General features: G+C 35.5%; 1 protein-coding gene across 13 annotated transcripts in view; it reads right to left on the bottom strand.

The window, feature by feature from the left end:
• Nucleotides 1-20,752, bottom strand: part of RIMS1 (regulating synaptic membrane exocytosis 1) — a 599,631-nt gene that overhangs the window by 168,846 nt on the left and 410,033 nt on the right. For all 13 annotated transcript variants that reach the window (XM_018058836.1, XM_018058838.1, XM_018058839.1 and 10 more), the window contains 8 exons: nucleotides 17,253-17,320; nucleotides 16,556-16,666; nucleotides 14,906-15,005; nucleotides 10,940-11,063; nucleotides 7,219-7,265; nucleotides 4,484-4,596; nucleotides 743-873; nucleotides 6-177 (listed from right to left, as the gene is read on the bottom strand). In XM_018058836.1, the coding sequence (XP_017914325.1) occupies nucleotides 6-177; nucleotides 743-873; nucleotides 4,484-4,596; nucleotides 7,219-7,265; nucleotides 10,940-11,063; nucleotides 14,906-15,005; nucleotides 16,556-16,666; nucleotides 17,253-17,320 (866 nt within the window). The remainder of the gene's footprint in view (nucleotides 1-5; nucleotides 178-742; nucleotides 874-4,483; nucleotides 4,597-7,218; nucleotides 7,266-10,939; nucleotides 11,064-14,905; nucleotides 15,006-16,555; nucleotides 16,667-17,252; nucleotides 17,321-20,752) is intronic.

Genomic DNA, 20,752 nt, shown 5'->3' with positions numbered 1-20,752 from the left:
CTCACCTCTCCAAGGAACTCACTCTCCTCTTCCTGCACCCTGGGCTGGTCCCACACGGTTATTTCCAACATCCGTTCTCTAAAGTCTCTACGATGCACGTGCGAATAGACAAAAGTCTGATTCCACTTTGGCTCGAGGACTTTCTTCACTGTTTTCGTTCTCCTCTTGCTTTTATCACTGAAAGGTAAGTGTGCTTTGGGAATGAAAAAGCAAACGCAAGTATACGCTGCCACCTACTGTAGCTCCATGCAATACTGATCTCGGAATATTTTTACCATTTGTAATTTATACCTGTTACATAAAAGTCTGAAAAGACAGTTGAGTTTAATACAATTCTAGTTTTAACTAGGATAGAAGCAGTTGTTACGATTATAGACTCACACACACAAGGGTACATGCTAAATGATGTAGCTATCAAAGACCAATAGATGTAGAAACAAGGTAAGGAAAAAAGTTTAAATTGACAGGTTATTTTAAAGAAATATAAGGCTTGAGGGAATTTTTTAGGGACAATATGTAGCTTATCCCCCCATAGAGAATTACCTATTATATTTTAAGATTATATCAAGGGGCACACATATGTGCAAACTCATCAAAATATAAATAATTAAGTATGTGGAAATTTTGGTTTATCAATTATACCTCAGTAAAACTTCAAAAACTAAATGAAACTATATCCCAGGAGAAGAAATTCTACTTTTTCTATAAATAAAGATTTTTGCATATTAAAAAAATGTCATACCTTCTATCTGGAAGAAAATACATTTTTACATAGGGATTCCTGGGACGCCCATCTACTCTAGGGGGTAGGTCTGTGGCTTGCAGAACATTGACAATCAGTTGGTGGCCCACCTTGTCATACCACAGCTTAACCTAAGCGCAAGGGACACAGAAATTACCATTTATAAAAATCACAAGGAATTAACATTTCAAAAAAATGTTAAATTATTTTTGAAGGACATTTCAAGTTGCAAAATACAACTGAATTTTCAGCAAAGAATACCAACATGAGCGCATAACCACTTTAGAACTTGACTTTCCTCTTCACACATTTTAAACATGACTTACAATAGGCAGGCCTGCAGTGTTGATATATACTCTTATGCCGTGTGATTTAATAAAAATAATGGTAAAAATTTTAGAAAAAATAATAAGAGAAGAGGGGAATATTGAAATAATTATTCTTGTTTTTAAATGCTGAATGCAACTGTTCAGTGTGTGATCACTCACCTAGAACCAGACATCCTGGAAGTGAAGTCAAGTGGGCCTTAGAAAGCATCACTATGAACAAAGCTAGTGGAGGTGATGGAATTCCAGTGGAGCTATTTCAAATTTTGAAAGATGATGCTGTGAAAGTGTTGTACTCAATATGCCAGCAAATTTGGAAAACTCAGCAGTGGTCACAGGACTGGAAAAGTTCAGTTTTCATTCCACTCCCAAAGAAAGGCAATGCCAAAGAATGCTCAAACTACCACACAATTGCACTCATCTCACATGCTAGTAAAGTAATGCTCAAAGTTCTCGAAGCCAGGCTTTAGCAATACATGAACCGTGAAATTCCTGATGTTCAAGCTGGTTTTAGAAAAGGCAGAGGAACCAGAGATCAAATTGCAGACATCCGCTGGATCATGCAAAAAGTAAGGGGGTTCTAGAAAAAAACATCTATTTCTGCTTTACTGACTATGCCAAAGCCTTTGACTGTGTGGATCACAATAAACTGTGGAAAATTCTGAAAGCAATGGAAATACCAGACCACCTGACCTGCCTCTTGAGAAATCTGTATGCAGGTCAGGAAGCAACAGTTAGAACTGGACATGGAACAACAGACTGGTTCCAAATAGGGAAAGGAGTACGTCAAGGCTGTATATGGTCACCCTGCTTATTTAACTTAGATGCAGAGTTCATCATGAGAAACGCTGGACTGGAAGAAGGACAGGCTGGAATCAAGATTGCCAGGAGAAATATCAAGAACCTCAGATATGCAGATGACAGCAGCCTTATGGCAGAAAATGAAGAGGAACTCAAAAGCCTCTTGATGAAAATGAAAGTGGAGAGTGAAAAAGTTGGCTTAAAGCTCAACATTCAGACAATGAAGATCATGGCATCTGGTCCCATCACTTCATGGGAAATAGATGAGGAAACAGTGGAAACAGTGTCAGACTTTATTTTTTTGGGCTCCAAAATCACTGCAGATGGTGATTGCAGCCATGAAATTAAAAGATGCTTATTCCTTGGAAGAAAAGTTATGACCAACCTAGATAGCGTATTGAAAAGCAGAGACATTACTTTTCCAACAAAGGTCCGTCTAGTCAAGGCTATGGTTTTTCCAGTGGTCATGTATGGATGTAAGAGCTGGACTGGGAAGAAAGCTGAGTGCTGAAGAATTGATGCTTTTGAACTGTGGTGTTGGAGAAGACTCTTGAGAGTGCCTTGGACTACAAGGAGATCCAACCAGTCCATCCTAAAGGAGATCAGCCCTGGGATTTCTTTGGAAGGAATGATGCTAAAGCTGAAACTCCAGTACTTTGGCCATCTCATGCGAAGAGTTAACTCATTGGAAAAGACTGATGCTGGGAGGGATTGGGGGCAGGAGGAGAAGGGGACGACAGAGGATGAGATGGCTGGGTGGTATCACTGACTTGATGGACGTGGGTCTGAGTGAACTCCGGGAGTTGGTGATGGACAGGGAGGCCTGGCGTGCTGCGATTCATGGGGTCGCAAAGAGTCGGACACGCCTGAGCGACTGAACTGAACTGAATGATTATAGCATGGCTAAAGGCATTCTGCAGTGCCACTTGTGGCTGAAACAAAATGTCTGATGCTAAAAACAGTATACTGAGATAACTTGGAAGAGGTCAGGAAACATATTTACTTTAGGCATCTTTACACCAGGTACTGCTGCATTCCTCATTTAATTTTCAACTAACCTATTACAGGTTAAGTTTCATGAGAGGAGGAAAGCAAAAAGGAAGGTAGCCTGCATATATGATTCCTTCAAACCAAATGAAGACCAAGTGATATTTCTATTAACTAAGACTCATGATAGCATGAATAAAGAAAACCAGGAAAAGAGCAAACTGAAACATTACTGGCAAACTGTGGATAAAGTCAGGGCAGTATCTGTACTGGCAGGAGACAATGTTAACTTTAATTCTTTTTTTTTTTTTTAATTTAGAAGTTAGCTTTGGGTTTATGGTTAAATAAGAACTATTAGGATAAGTTGTTTAATAGGTACTTATTGTAATATATTTAAGAGTCATTGTAACAAAATAGGCTAATTTAACAAGGGAGTAGTAAGGAGAAGGCAATGGCACCCCATTCCAGTACTCTTGCCTGGAAAATCCCATGGATGGAGGAGCCTGGTAGGCTTTGGTCCATGGGGTCGCTAAGAGTTGGACACGACTGAGCGACTTTACTTTCGCTTTTCACTTTCACGCTTTGGAGAAGGAAATGGCAACCCACTCCAGTGTTCTTGCCTGGAGAATCCCAGGGACGGGGGAGTCTGGTGAGCTGTCTATGGAGTTGCACAGAGTCGGACACGACTGAAGCAACTTAGCAGCAGCAGCAGCAGTAAGGTAAGAGACAGATTAAGAATTCAAACCCAGATCTGTACCAATCCATATCTCTGTTCTCAGTTAATTCCAGAGATGTGTTTTTCATAAATCTGAGAAGGATTTTTATCCCTCTTAAAATGTAGGTGGTGTGTATGAGAGATTCTCACACATCCTGAACCGTGGCACAGAGACTAGGCATAGATCTAACCTACTAAAAACAGAAGCTAAAACCAGGTAAGGTTTTAAAAACAGCAACAATTTTACAGTTACCTTTTCTATTTACTTAAAACTAAGAGGAGAACAGCAAAAAATAGACTATAGAAATCCACACATTACCGACGTAGCAAAAGACCAGCTACTATAGAACTGTGTGAAGCAGGATTTTCTATTAGCTAGTAACACAAACATCCTGTGTTAGCCACAGCTTCTTGACTTCAGCTCTTCCCAGATCACATATAAGACAATAGTGAAGAAAACTGTAGCTTTTTCACACTAAGATCAGTAATGGAGAGTTTTGTCAAATGTCTTAAGAAGTTAAAAAATATGTTAAATTTAAGTTTTCCAAGATTCAGGACAATGAGGTTGTTAAGTAAACAGAACACGACTTTCTGCATTTATTATGCCTAACCAACTACTTACCTTAGAAACTTTCATCCAACACACACAAAAGTAATTGATAGTTTATTTTCTCAAGTTATCACTTAATGTTCAGCACATCTGGCACATTGTAGGCACTCCATAGATATGTTGAAATACATATGTGAGTAAAGGAACAATCTAATAAGTGAATGAAAAGTTGATGAGGCAGATGATGCCGTGAAATGATTCTGACTATGTCACAGGCTTCAAGGAAAGCCACACACTTTAAAGACAGAAGCAGAGCAGGGAGCTGACTCTAATGGTCAGCAACAGGCACTGCAAATACATACAGAAAGTTGTCCTGGTAATACTTGTGGGGCATCTTTGAGAGCTCCAGGGCTTGTGGGAGAAATTACAGAAATGGAAGGCCTTTCCATCTTCTGAGACTCAAAGGAACTAGAACCTAAAATGAGGGGGAAAATTAAGTACTTTTTAACAACATAATTATAACCTATATGTGAAGAATACATATTTTTCATGAAATGTTAAGTGCATATGCTATTGGTATACAATCAGAATTCAGTGCCACCCATAAGAGCAGAAACCACTTTCAGTGGGGAGGTCGTAGAAAGTTATTCTCATGTGTTCTTGGATTGTCTATTTTAAGAGAATTTACAGTGATATAAACACATATTGGATTTGTTTGCTTCACTCTGTTAGCATTGACTTTCTAAGTTTCTAGAGGGTATTGTCCAGTGTAGGTTCTTGTACAGCCTTACCCATAGTTAAAGGCTTCATGCTTTAATGATAGGAAAGACTGTACCCATTATGTTAATTATCTTAGGATCATCTATGATGAACTGCCCTCACTGAAATTAAAATGAATGCACCAATCATATAATTTATGAGCTGCATCTAAGCTGAGATAGTATTCATCACTCTTTTAAAATAAGATTTCCACCTCCTTCAGTTGTGATCTTACAGATCTGTCTCCTGACTGTCTGAGGATGCTGTCTAGTGATTCACCTGTGGAGGAGGGACGGTGGCTTCCCACACAGCACTGCAGTGAGGGTCTTCTTCCCCCTTTCAAATGAAAGTCCACTTTTCCTGGGTCACTGATAAAGTGTCCACAACCAGCAGGATGAGCGTCTGCAGAATGCTATATCCCCAGCAAGTATAACCTTGAACCCATAGCCATCAAAACTTAGCTTTACTGAGAAAACAGTACGTATGAACCTTTTCCCAAGAATACATCATCCACACTCTTTTCCATATGCAAATTATCAATATAGTTAAATTAAATCACACAGTGTCATTTTGCACCTTCCAAAGACTTTTAAATATAAGATACAGTGCTATAAAATTCTTTGTTAACTGTGTCTCCTTGATGAATATTCTTAGGATAATTTTCTTCTTAGTTCTCAGACATTGTTGCTTCTAACAGTACCTTTCTAATATTACACACTTAAAAAAAAAAAGAAAAACACACACACACAACAGCAACATTGTAAATTATCCAGTTGGTCCAATTTCTCTCTTCATATTAGAAAACTCAAAACCAACCGTGGGTTCATGTCTAGCAGGAATGTAGAACATGATGCTATACATTTGATTAACTCACCTGATCCCTACTTCCTTGTTCATCCCACCCATAAATTTCCTTCTTATAACTATCACTTGTTTTCTCCTAAAATCACTGTTCCAATAAGCTAGGTTACATAATAACACTTGGTGATAAAGCCCTAGTATTATCAACTTAATGCCAATACATTGCAAAGTAAATATTTAAGTCACTTCCACACTGTCCTTGAAAACTTCATTACCCACATTATCATCTTTCATCTGGAGTCCCTTTCATGTCCATGTAGATAACTTGGAGAAGGAAATGGCAACCCACTCCAGTGTTCTTGCCTGGAGAATCCCAGGGACGGGGGAGCCTAGTGGGCTGGCGTCTCTGGGGTCGCACAGTCGGACATGACTAAAGCGACTTAGCAGCAGCAGCAGCAGCAGCAGGTAACTCAACCCTCTAGCCTCAACCCCTTTATTTGCACTGAAATCTCCCTCTGCCCCACCCATCACTTTCACGGTCATATTCCACACTGTTACATTGAATTAAAATTATTTGCTTCTGTGCCTGTTTCCTTCACTAGACTGCTCATGCCATGAAGTCAGTTTCCAATGAAACCGAATAAACCAGCATCAAAACACGTTTATGTAAGGCAAATAGAATTGTTGTGTTTAGTCGCTAAGTCATGTTCAACTCTTTGTGACCCCATTAACTGTAGCCTGCCAGTCTCTTCTGCCCATGGGATTTCCCAGGCAAGAATATTAGAGAGGGTTGCCATTTCCTCTTCCCTGCCTGCTAAGCAGGAGACTTGGTTCAGATCTCTGGGTCTGGAAGATCCCCCGGAGAAGGGCATGGCAATCCACTCTAGTGTTCTGTGAAATACAGAGAAAACTGAGAAATCTCCTGGACAGAAGAGCCTAGAGGACTATAATCCATAGGGTCTCGAAAGAGTCAGACATAACTTAGAAACTAAACACCAACAAATAGACAAATAGAACTGTTACTGTTTTATTACTTTTGCTCTGTGCATCCTAAATGCTAAGATGCAGAAGGCTACTGCCAAGAAAGACTTTTGAACTTTTTTTTTAAAGAGTAAAAAAAACTTAATCTTTTATTAAATTTAACTATTAAATTTAAATAGCCACATATATCTACTACAACTTTTGAACTTTTGATAGACATATTCACATCCCCTGGTGGTTCACATGGTCAAGTGTCTGCCTACAATGCAGGAGACCAGGGTTCAATCCCTGGGTCGGGAAGATCCCCTGGAGAAGGAAATGGCAACCCACTCCAGTACTCCTGACTGGAAAATCCCATGAATGGAGGAGCCTGGTGGGCTACAGTCCATGGGGTCGCAAAGAGTCGGACATGACTGAGCAACTTCACTTTCACTTCACATCCCCCCATACACAAAGAATAGAAAGAGGAATAAAAAGCAGATCTTCTTTGGATTTCCCATGGTTGACAACTCATTTATATCGAATAACTGAAAAAGATCTTAAATTTTATACTCACTGGACTCCAGTGGTGGATGGGAGCTCTCAGGAATCCTTGGAATGTCACTAAAAAAAACAGGGCATGGTGAAAATCCCATTAGCTAAACCACCCTGCCTGAGGCAATCATAACCACACTTTATCTCAGTGGTGTCAAAATCCTTTTGGTGTGGAAATGGACAAGAGTTACCATTAAGGCAATTTCTAATGTGCATGAATGTCAAACACCACACACACACACACACACACACACACACACACACACACTTCAGTAAAAACAAGTTTTTATATATTTAATAGCAAAACACTTTAACATGACAACAATCAGAATAATATTGTGGCTAAAATCACCACAATATTTTTACCACCAAAACAGCAGGTTTTGGAAATAAAAAAATGTTAAAGGCAATATTTTATTTCAGTTCTAGAAAATCAAAATGACACATATTTTATAAATCACTAATATGCTTTACAAACACATCTGAAAGAGTTTACTGAATGAAAGGGATGGAAACATCTCCTGAGAATAAAATAATATGGTGAATATCATGGGCAAAGTTAATAAACCAAAAAAGATGGATTGCTTTGGAAATTAAAAATGGTTCAAGCTAGCAACAAAAAAGCCAAAATATATTATATATGTGAATATATAATTCATATACACATATATAACCCTATACAGAGATTCATATCTCTATGCTGAAGTTAGCTAAATATATGGCCATTTATTAGATGATCAGAAAGTGACTTGTGAGAACACCCACTCCTGACACACTCACAAATTATTCTGAATAAAAATTTAACATGACCTCAGCTTCGTCCATTATCCACTGTGGCCTTAGAACCCTGGACCAGCTTGGTTTGGGAATTATATTCTATTAGACTATTTAACTTCTGTTTTCCAAGATATTTTCGTATCAATGTAAGGCCATTAACAATATACAAGTATTAACAGGACAAATTAAAGCGGACTGGAGTTAGCTAGTCCCAATAAAATTATCAGAATATTATTTAAGAATTTCTAACCACTTACTTTGTGAACTAACTTCACTTTGATTTTTCTTTGCACTTTTGGAGGGAATTGAAACAAAAATAGTTTTCTGTTTGGTGATTTATCTTCCTGAGTTTCATTTTCACATTTTTGGGCAAAGTAATTCCAACCACCGACAATTTTTACTTCTTACAAATGACAATGAATCTTGTGTATTTTATGTGTGCTCAGCTGCTCAGTCATGTCTGACTCTTTGCAACCCCATGGACTGTAGCCTACCAGGCTCCTCCTGTCCATGGAATTTTCCAGGCAAGAATGCTGGTGCTAAGTCGCTTCAGTTGAGTTTGACTCTTTACAACACTATGGACTGACTGTAGCCCAAGCCCACTAGGCTCCTCTGTCCATGGGATTCTCCAGGCAAAGAAACTGGAATAGGTTGCCATTTCCTCCCCTAGAGGATCTTCAGGGGAGAATACTGGAGTGGGTTGTCATTTCCCAATACCAAGGATCTTCCCAACCCAGAGATCCAACCTGTGTCTCTTGTGTTTCCTGCATTGGCAGACAGGTTCCTTGCTACTGCACCACGTGGGAAGCCAAATTTTATTATATAATCATATACAATTAATAATGTGTCTGAAATATATATTTTATGTGATAAATGAGGCTAATTGTTCAATACCTAAGACACAAGAAACCAACTATTTATCTTTTTCTACCTTCTTCGTAATTCAAAGGCAAATTCAAAGATAAAAAATCAACTGTTAAAAATCCAGAAACAATATTTTTTTAGATAATATAACTTCTTTGAAAATTAGTCTCAGTTATGAAAGTGAAATTTGGAACTTCAAAACTAGATAGAAGCTTTGAATTTTATGTGTCTGTGAAAGAACTGTGGAGAAGTTACAAAAAATTCTTTTGAAGAGACAGAATTAAAATATATTTAATGTTTGTTAATTGCTTCAGTAATATTTTCAGGCAAAAAATGTCTTCTTGACAACTATACAAGCCTTCTGAAATTGTTCTGCTCACAAATAAGGTGGTAAAATAGTCTGGATAAAAATTACAATCGTAAAGGTAAAGAACATTACATTAGGTGGGCTAGCAAAAACGGGTGGTACCTCAGGATGGCTGATGTCTATTAGACCATGGTGGTCAGTGTGTGTGTAACTTACATTTGGGATGATTCTTGGAATCACTATAACTATCCCCTTAAACAATGAATACATATCTGCTTTCTGCTTTAATTGTAGAACTACCTGAAACATAATTACTAAATATATCTAGAATTATTCTTCCAAGATTCTAATAAATTCCCTATTAACTCAAAAGTTGAGGTCAGATTTAAATTTTATTTAAATATAATCTTTGTATTCCCATATCCTTTGAGTTCCACAATCCATGATGGTTTAGGTCTGTTTATGCAAAGAATACATTTAAAATTGTCTTTACACTAAAGATAATGAGAATGTTATTCCAGTCCACTTTAACTGTCTGTTAATTTTTATTTTTTAAATCACCATGAATCAATGGTATTTTGGCTGATTACTTTTTAAAACCACTATATATTTGAAAGTATTTGGCAATGTGCCCAGTGCTTTAAGTTTTGTTTTTTATACTTTTGATTCATTCTCCAATTTACTTACCTCTTTTCCAGCCTCATGTTTACCTCAGCACTAGAACACGTCATGTAAAACTAGCATAAATTATATAGTGCTGTTATTCTTAGAAAATCTGCATGGAAATGTACAATACTTCTGCAAATGCCTTCAATCTTTATTCTTAATAATCACCACTTAAAATTGATTATAAGCTTGCCTTCACTTTAGAGTTTTATATATGTATATTATTCTTTAGAATATATGATCATACAGTTTCAGTTCTTTGAGAATTAGGATAATTATATTTTCTTGCATGTTTTGCATTGATACGCATTCATGAGAACCACAAAAATTAAGGTTACTACTCTTCCATAAAAAGTCTTGAATTTATGGCTCTATAATATTTTAGAGAATAGAAAAAGGAATAATTTCAAAAAATATATTCAAACATTAAGCTAATTATGAAACAGTTCAAAATACCTTCCAAAAAATTATAGACAGGCAAAATGAATATTCTGGACTTGTGGGTTTCTTAGGAAAATATACCAATATGGGAACTCTATAAGCAGAGAGAAAATATCCCATTGACTCTAGATTATTAAATTATGCTGAAAATTGGAGTTTTAAAAATATCACACCAATTATAATGGCCAATTAAAATGCTTAAATATTTCATACTTCCTTGATTTTAAATAAAATTTGGAACTACCCATAATTAAAGATATAGAAAAAGTATTCCATTCTTAGTAGAATAACAAAAAGTCATGTAGATGTATGAAATGACTACTATTTTAAATATCACAAAAGGATGAGTTTATAAGTGACTCTTTAAGGAAATACTATAATAATTTAGGATTATAAAAATAAATAGTTCTACCATTAAAAGAAAATATTTTTACTTTATAGCCCACTTATGAAAAATACATACTTTTTGATATTACAATTGTTAAATAGTGGAGCTCCTAAAATGTAGTGAAGGAAATTCAGTCCAAGTTTAAAAAATTGAGATTTGAAAGATCTAAAATGTATGCCCATATTTGAAGAAAAAACTATCCATTGTAACATGTACTGCATGAATGTATAAACTTCTTTGAGAAACCCTGCTAATACATGTAATTTACTAAACTTAAGAAGCAAGTTTTTTTAGCCTTACCCAATAGGCCTTGAAACAATAATTTCAACTTGAGGTTCTGATTTTGATTCTAAAATAATGTTGTAAACTTCTTCATTTGTAGCTCCCGGCAGGGGTTTACCATTCCATTCTAGAACTTCATCCCCTTGAATTTAAAAAAAAGGGTATTTTTTTACCTTATATATTCTGTTTATTTTTCTTATCTTTTCTTGTTTTTTTTTTTTTAACAAAAAAATGCAAAACATATACAAATAGTTTAATCGTCTAGGCTCCGCTCTTGAAAGCAAATTGATTGCCATATAATGTCAGCTAAATGGTTCTTTCTAAACACTTTTTTTTGTTTTTTTTCTTTCCCCCGTAGAAGATTACTGGTCATTTGAAACAGTACAACACAAACTACCTTTATCTTTTGAGAAATATCAGAAATAATATAAAAATCATCTCATGCTATGGGATGGAATTAGCATAGCTCATTTGGCAACATCAAAAATAATAATTAGCAGCATGCCCTCTGTAATATAAATGTAGGCAGCTCTATACATGAGAGATTATTAAATGCTGCATAATCCTGCTTTACTTTTGGTAGAGATAGCAATTCACATTTGTTAGCATGAATTTTCCAACTGTAAGTCATGCTTCATTGCCTTCTCCAGATGCACAACAGAATAAAAATGCATGAAGGGATTTGAATTCATACCCAGAGGGTAACGCAGGGAGCTATGGCAAAATTACAAAGCAAGCGGATGTAAAATTGTTGCATGACAGTCAACCTACTTCCAGATGTTCATACACACACGTTCTATACATAATACATATCACGGTGATTAAGGTAAAGTTAGAAAATATTTTTAAATAAAAAAGATAATACATATTAAGTTGTTAAGTAACTGAAGAGTCACTGTGGAGAGTAACATGGTATTAAAATAAAAGGACTAATCAATCACCTGCTATATTAACCAGAGCTTTTGCCAAAGACCATTTGGAAAAAAAACCACTTATTTTCATAAATATTTAGAGCAGTTTTAGTTCTCAAATGTCTCTGCAGTGAACCTTGAATTGACAATAGAGGCTCAGCTGAAATATCCCAGCCGCAGGGATACTTTGAGGAGTCTCAGTTTTGTGTTTGTTTTTTGTATGTTCATTTTGCTGTTATCAGTTCCTGTAATGCGTCAGTAGCAGATGAAATATGTCTGTAATAAATGGATCAGTATCATCATTATACATTTAAAGCTAATGACAAATGTGGAACTTTTTAGTTTTTAGTTATGCCTTTTAAAAAAGTAGATTTTTGCTTTGTTAGGTTTATTTTAAAATAATTCTTCTCCTTACCCCCAAGTGTTTGCTTACTCAAAAGTAAAAAAGGCAAATATTTGAAAAGCATATAATGCTGTTTAGGTATGATAAAAGAGTATGGTTAGTACAAATAGTTAAATGACTTCTGATCATTTGACCTAAGATGTTAACTTGCAGTTTTTCAAACAGGAATGAATACACATCACTCTATAAAAAAAAAAAGTAATACAATTTTAAAAAATATTAGGAGTCTTTTAAATTTACTGACCAAAAAAAAAAAAAAAAAAAGAAGAAAGTTTACATCATGTGAATGTATATGTGTGTGTCTGTATGCAAAACTATTTTCTAAAATAATAATTACCCTGATATTTTCTATTCTATTTTGTTCTATTTTTTAAAAATAATGAATGTAACCCATTAAATCAACTTTACTATCCAGTAATGTGCTGCAATCAACATTTTGCAAAAAACCTGCATTATAAAATTCTTCCTCTTGTAGAGCGCAATCTGACAGCACTACTTTTAATATAAAATTAACTTAATATATGTATTGATTTATTTACAAATCAAGAAGTCCTAAATTAGAAGGTGGTCTCCTTAAAACTATTTATGAAAGATAATGAATAAACAGAGATGAAAAAGAGGCTTTCTTCTGTCTTTAAGTTTGTTAGAGGAGAAATACAAAACTGAATCCCTTTAATAAAATGTTGTATGCAATGAGAGAAATCCATGTGAGGAACAGAAGGAGAGTCGGCTGCCCCAGGGAGGAGGGGACTAGTTACTGTTCAGGGGAAGTATCGGGAAATGCTTCACAATTAAGGCAACTTTAGAAGAGTTTTGAAGGATGGCAAGGACATCAACCGGCAGAGCCCAGGAACAGCAAAGCCACCGTGAGGAGGACAGGCGCCTCCAGGTAAGGAAGGGGCGGGATTGTTAGCAGGAGGGCAGACTACAGAAGCTTCAACCCAAGCAGAAGGTGCCTGAGGGACGATGGAGGGACTAAACAAGGGGAGTGTCTGCGACTCCATCCTCCAGCAGTGGGCAAGGACTGACGGGAACAGCAGCAGGAAGAGCTACTGCAGATTAAGGCAAGACTGCAGATGCTGAACAAATGTCATGCTAAACAAACAAACCAGTTTTACAGACTAACACTGTTTATATGTAAACAGAAGGAAAACAGTTCCTAAATAACCTTGTAAGTCAAACAGAATATACTGTCTAATTTTCAAGCACATCAATTGCTTCAAGTGAAAACTACATTTATATGTTTTACAGTTATTTAAGTAGAGCTTCTAACGTTTTAGTTTTAAGTTTCTCAGACTCTAGGCACATAAGAGGGTTAAATAAGTGACATTAATCACTAAGGGATATATATGCAAAGAAAACCTGACTTTCTTAAGTAACTGTCTATTAAAAAAAACACAAAAATAAAAAAAAAGTCATGTTTAGAATCTGATCTGCAAATTCAGATTTCTGTAGTCAAAGTTATCTTACGCTTGAGTAGACAACAAGTGATTCTTATAACGTTTCAACTCTTCAGGTCCCTCAACAAGCGGAATCGGTTTAATGACATAGTCACTCCTGATTGAGCTATGTTCTTATAGAATCATAATGGTCCTTGATGAGAAATAAGAGGACAGTACACATCTTCAAAGCTGTGGATATAGCAGATGGAGGAAAACCTCTCATTTGGATATTCCCTCTATACAATACCTGGAGAACACGTCCCTAGCAAATAAAAAATCTGAATGATTTTGAACTGACACTCTCATAATCAGTTACAGCAAAAATGTTCTTAATAGAGTATTTTTCTAAAGGTTCCAATAATTATAACCTTAAGGTATAAAAACTGAAAAAATAGTCCAGAAATGTTCTCTTTCCACATGCTATGGGTTATTAATCCTCACTTTGACAGGTCAGCTTACTCTGTTTTCTTTATGATTGTCCAGCAAATGGGTAAGCAAATACTCTCACCAAAAGATTTCTACTAAACTCTGAAGTACAGCAAACTGGAAAAAAAATATGTTTATATGGCTTTTACTAAATGAAAAATAAAAGATTTATCAAAAATAAATTTTAAAATATGTTGCTACTAAGTATGGCACATTTCAACATGTAAATGATGTTATTATATCATATTAAGTTTACAAAGTAACAAAATGTAAATTTCCAAATACCAAGAAGTAGCACATCTGCATGAATACAACAATATATGTCACATTACAATTAACAAATAATATATAATCTCTGTAAGAAATGTGATTGTGATTATATTTTACTAAAAACTCCAGTAATGAATAAGTGTTTTGGGACCATTCGGAAAAACTTTAGTAATTACTATGACTTATAAAATAAAGGACTAAACTCTGACATTATTTTTTTCATAGGCGTAACTGTTTCAGACTTTTGTAGCAACATTATGCAGCCATATACAAAAATTAGTAATCCTTTGGCATTTTGCATCTATTTATTGTCACATAAATGCAAAGATTTGACTCATTCTCTCCAAACTGCTATTCACGTATAGTTGTCTATTATGACAATCAATTAAATATTCATATCCAGAAAAATATCTGTATGCCTGCATGAAAACTGGTTGTTTACTTAATGGGCATATGTCACTTACCCAAAATTGAAAACCACCAACTCATGCATAGAGTACATATGACTTAGATATTAAAAGAGGAACTTTACCTGCTCTCAAGTGTCCAACCACATCTGCAAGGCTACCCTTCTTTACTTTGGTGATGAAGGCACCGAGGCGTCCTAAGTCAGTCATTTTTCCTCCAACAACCTGGATAATTATACATTCGTAAGTTCCCAAGACTCATGCTGAAACAAAAGTCTCTTAGTTTGGGGAATTATTCCTACATATTTTGTGATATGTTTAGAATTGAATGTAGGAACAAAAATGAAGTGAAATCTATTTTTGCTTAAAGGGGACTGCAGCATAGTAGCAACAAGAACTTACCCCACTGCATGTGAGATAATGTGTCCTAAGGAAGTTTATATACTGGTTCGTTGTACCAACCTCACACAAAAGGGTGTCTGGGACAATGTGTCCCTAAGAATACACGATGTCCCCTTTCACCATCAGACAACAGGTGTTTGACACTTTACTAATATAGGAGTTCATTTTTCTTTATCTAAATTCACTTGAATTTCTATAATCGACCATGGTCCATTGTAACACGGGAACTTGATCCTTTTCACATATTTTTAGTCTAAGACAAAGACTGAGGATTTAAAATTTAAACCAAGAACAGACCACTTTGGGGAAGCAGTTCACCATGGGGCAGAGTAACAGCCTAAGTTTATCACATCTCCTGAACACCTGAATGACCTCCTCATCTGATATACATAGAGGATCCAACCTGAGTCTCCAAGGCTGAGTTATATCACTGAATGGTTAACATGCTCACCTGGATTTTCCTCAATAACTAAAATTAAACATATCTGAAAGGTTCTCAGTTTAATTTCTCCCAATGCAGGGGCTCAATCCATATGATTAAAAATGGGAGGGGTCTCATCAAAAGTTGAAGTTGATCAATAGGGACATGGCCAATAGTGGAGGTGATCAGAATTGGTTCATAGCAAGAGAATTAATGATAATAATCAATAAAGTGACATTAGCTGAAAAAATGTTTTTAGTTGGATTCATAGGCAATGGTTTTAAAGAGATCAAACTATTACCCAACTATACAACACAATTTCTTGGTAAATAATCATTTTAAAGCAACATTTATGAATGTTTATGAAAGCAAATAAAACCACGTGACAACATTCATACACATTACATACACACAATAAAACTATATATATATATATATATATATATATATTTTCTTGCCAAACAAAATATTTGTAATTTTTAGTTTCTTTTTTATCTGTTAGAAGTAAGTTAATATTCTTAAAGGTACATTTTACTCTTTGGGTATAAATTCTGTTGCATTTAGGAAATGATCTCTTCAGTGGTCTTTGAGGTTGCTTGTCAAAATATAATAAAATTATGAGGTTCATATTATCTAATGTTACTACTTGCCATTAAAACCATTTTAATGTAAAAACAGTCCTTAAATTTTATATTCAGAGGAAAATTCTACTATTTTTCTACATTTTATTGCAGTTTCCTAACATATCTGTATTCCATTTTAACAAAATGAGTTTAAAATATTACCCAGATAAAGGTACTAAATACACCATAAGCCATCAATATATTAACAAGATATATTTACTAGAATAATTTTTTCTGAAGAGGAGAAGATGACCACTGTCAGAAACTTTGTTGAATGCGGTCACACTTTAATTGATCATTTAAGAAACATTATAAACCAGGATACTTACTTTCAGACCCAGTAATGCACCTGATTCTTTGGGCATGGTTGTTCTCTTATTAAGAATAACACGTCCAATTAATCGATCCCCTTCTTTAGAAGGCTGCCATGTTACAGGATGCTATTAAAACATGAACAAAGTTAAGAAGATAAACCAGCTATTCTCTTTTCTATACACACAGAATTACTGGTTGTAGTATGATGCAATTTCCTCAGTTAAGGACACTCTGAGGGGATTCCTTATTCTCGTGGGCTCTATCCTTGGCTTATAACAATTTTCATTTACAGTTGTAATTTTTTCGAAATAGGCACTTATTATACTACATCATTCTAAAAAGTCAGAAACTAAGTACCTCTCCAAAATAGAGCTCTGAAATGAAATGAAATGAAATATTAAAATGTATCTGCTGATATCAGTCAAGTCGATTCTGTATTATGAGTTGTCAGTAATGTTAAGCAAATAATATCTCATTTACACATAGCCATTACTTAACACTTGCTTTTACTACTTTAAAATTTGTTTGAAGTATTATTCAGTGCTAACTTATTTTTCTTCAAAACTGTACTGTCTTAAATGAAATCAGTATTTTCTTTCATAAGACATGTAATGAAGCAGAATAAGGTTACTGTCTATCACATATCAGCAAGGGATGATGAATGGCCTACATCTTCCCCAGGCTCCCAAATCTCCCTCTCCGGATGCTCACCGAGCTAATAGGTGATGTTTCCCGGCTATGCCATGTGGCGGGATCCAGCCAGTAATAATCCAAGTCACCTGCACAGTAGGGAGAGAGGAAAAGTGCAATGGCTTTGAAGTGGAGAAGGAACACCTTAGGTGCAACTTCCTCAATCTATGAAGTGTTAATAAGTTTCATGATCTCGGGTGTGTGCATCTCAGATTGTACACATCTGCTCTGCACAGGCTGTGACCTGCACCCCCAGAATGAGTGTGTGCACAAACGCATATTGTCCTAGAGGAGGGTTATCTTTCCTCTCAGCCTAGAAACACATAACAAGTACAGAAAGAACTAGGTTATCCCACACTGCCCCTCAAAGGACTACCCACGCCAAGACACAGACTGTCATGAGTAATACTGGCTAAAATTGTATTCACTGCACTGAGATGAGTATTAGAATTTAGTGCCCCTTCTTCAACTCTTCTGAACTACATCATTTTTCAAAATTATTCTCTAGTCTCTATAACTGGACACACAGTTTTAGGACATTTTTGGAAAAGTGATGTGAAAGTTAAAGATCAAAAAAAAACCTTTTAGCAAAAGAGTACATACAACTGACAGAGTAGTCACTTCTACTAAATCATAAAAAAGACTTTAAAAATTCTAACTTTTTGAACATGGATTTATGAACATTTACTTTGGATTTTTTTGGTTTAAACATATAGTGTGAAAGAAAGCATTTGAGGAAAAAAAAAAAGAAGAAAAATCAGCACAAAGCAGCAGAGCTGTAAGTATCCGCATAGGAAGAAAGTCCAAAGTGGGTAACCGTGTGAGAATTAATGACCTTTAACATTTTAAACATCAGGTTAAATCAATGAAAAAGTTTCTCCTCATGGATGTTGAAAGAGAAAAATACTAGGCGAGTGAGTAAAGCATGCCAGTTAAGAGTGAGATGTTCAGCTCACTGTTAAGAAAATGTTTGGATGCTGTCTGTGAAGGTCATAAATAAAGAATTTTATGTAGATGACAAACATGACAGACATAATAAGCATGATAAAAGAAATATGACAGAAACAGAAAAAAGTTTAAAATGTGTAGGCACAAAAACTGCGTGCATTTCAGTTTTTTAGTAGCTGCCTCTTTTCTTTTTACATAATGTGTTAGGAAAGTGGGAGAGTGTTATATATACGATAATAAACAGTGTTTTTCAAATGTGGCATGTAAATAACTAGCAATATAGTCTATGAAGCCGTATTCTGTTAAAATTTACTCCACATGGAGTCTATATCCCTCCCAAAATCACCAAGTTTAAAAGCTGTACATGAATTTGTGACTATCTCAAATATTCTTCTGGACGGTCATAGGGAATGGAATATAAGACCATACTTTTACTGTTTGTGAAACTTCATATTTTAAAGTTTAAATATATTTCACTAAAGCTTTTTCGTCTTTAATAGTATGACACCATTCCTCTTGAAAAAAAAAACTATCTACAATAAAAATAAAATTAAAATTACTACTAAGCAGTAACTTCAAATATTCAAAAGATTATCTCAATTCATAAAGCTTTCTCCCCAAAATTTCACATACCAAGTAATAAGGCTGATGACTTCTCAAATTCTGATTCACTCTGAAATACTGTGACAAATTAATAGACTTACTGAGATATGCTTGGGGCTTAAATAAAAAATAATTAGTCATTAAGTTGGAAGCTGCTTTGAGAAGTCTTTAAGGATACAGAAATGACAAAAATCCTCACTATTTTAAAGGCTTCAGGGAAACAGTTTATTGCATCCTTCAGGAGTTGATTTAGATCTTAGAAACTAGAATGCTTGGGCCCTTCTCTGTCTCTCCCTCCAAATCCTTCTGTGGACTTAAACATTGTTTCACTCACCTTTTCCTGAGCAAGTCTGGATATTTGTATCTGGTGAATGTCTGTTGTGCAAAAATGGCTCCTTATATGCAGTCAAAAGCTAATGTTTCTGGTATAATTCAGTAATGACACTGAATACACTTTATTATGAAAAGACTGCTTTCAGGCAATGGTTTTCTATCAAGTATAAACTGTGTAGGGAAATGATCATGAATAAAGAGTCTAATTTAATTGGCTTAACCTCAGATATGCAGATGACACCAGCCTTATAGGAGAAAGCAAAGAACTAAAGAGCCTCTTGATGAAAGTGAAAGAGGAGAGTGAAAAAGTTGGCTTAAAACTCAACATTCAGAAAACTAAGATCATGGCATCTGGTCCCATCACTTCATGGCAAATACACTGGGAAACAATGGAAACAGTGAGAGTCTTCACTTTTTTAGGCTTCAAAATCACTGCAGTTGGTGACTGCAGCCAAGAAATTATTAGACGCTTGCTCCTTGGAAGAAAAGTTATGACCAACATAGACAGCATATTAAAAAGCAGAGACATTACTTTGCCAACAAAGGTCCACCTAGTCAAAGTTATTGTTTTTCCAGTAGTCATGTATGGATGTGAGAGTTGGACTATAAAGAAAGCTGAGTGCTGAAGAATTGCTGCTTTTGAACTGTGGTGTTAGAGAAGGTTCTTGAGAGTCCCCTAGACTGCAAGGAGATTCAACCAGCCCATCCTAAAGGAAATCAGTCCTGGATTTTCATTGGAAGGACTGATGCTGATGCTGAAACTCTAACACTTTGGCCACCTGATGCAAAGAACTGACTCATTCAAAAAGACCCTAATGCTGGGAAAGATTGAAGGTGGGAGGGAAAGGGGACAACAGAGGATGAGATGGTTGGATGGCACCACTGAATAGATGGACATGAGTTTGAGTAAAGTCCGGGAGTTGTTGATGGACAGGGAGGCCTGGCCTAGGCATACTGTGGTCCACGGGGTCACAAAGAATCGGACCTGACTGAGTGACTAAACTGAACTGAGCTAGAATACATGCATGTATGTGCATATGTATGTATATGTTTTTCCAGGCCATTCAGGTGTGCGGCCGGCACATTACCGCTCATTTGGATGGAATAGATTTTGCAGCTTTGGAAACTCTGCTTTTCAATTCTGGCATGTGACTAAAAATGACTAACTAACATAAATCTAAAAAATACATTAAGTACTGCAGGATACACTAATAGTTGCATATATTTTAGTACACGAATATACTTCCCTCACATTCCGAAAGTTTTAACAGCTTTCTTAGCAGGAATTTCACCATCACACATTAAAATACAACAGTTTTGCTTAAACATTTATAAAAAATATATTCTAAAATCTAAATATGCAGTTTTAAACTATATGTGCTTCATCTTTCCATGCATTATGAGGCTGTAAATGTATCATTGACTTTTAAGTACTCTAACTTGTCTTTATAAGACATTTATCTATTATTAATAAAAGTGACACTCAACAAAACTCCCTCCTAAAATATTCAGACTAGAATTTCATTAATATAAAACATTTTTCTTAATTAAATTTCCTAATAGGTGATTAAAGATATTGACTGCCAGTGGCGTAACTACAAAATGATAAATTCATGGCATTTGCTTATGGAATTGAC

This window comes from Capra hircus, chromosome 14 (genome assembly GCF_001704415.2).
Source record: "Capra hircus breed San Clemente chromosome 14, ASM170441v1, whole genome shotgun sequence".
Taxonomy (NCBI): domain Eukaryota; kingdom Metazoa; phylum Chordata; class Mammalia; order Artiodactyla; family Bovidae; genus Capra; species Capra hircus.
The sequence above is the reverse complement of the archived record's forward strand: the minus strand, read 5'-3'. Positions and strand labels throughout refer to the sequence as shown.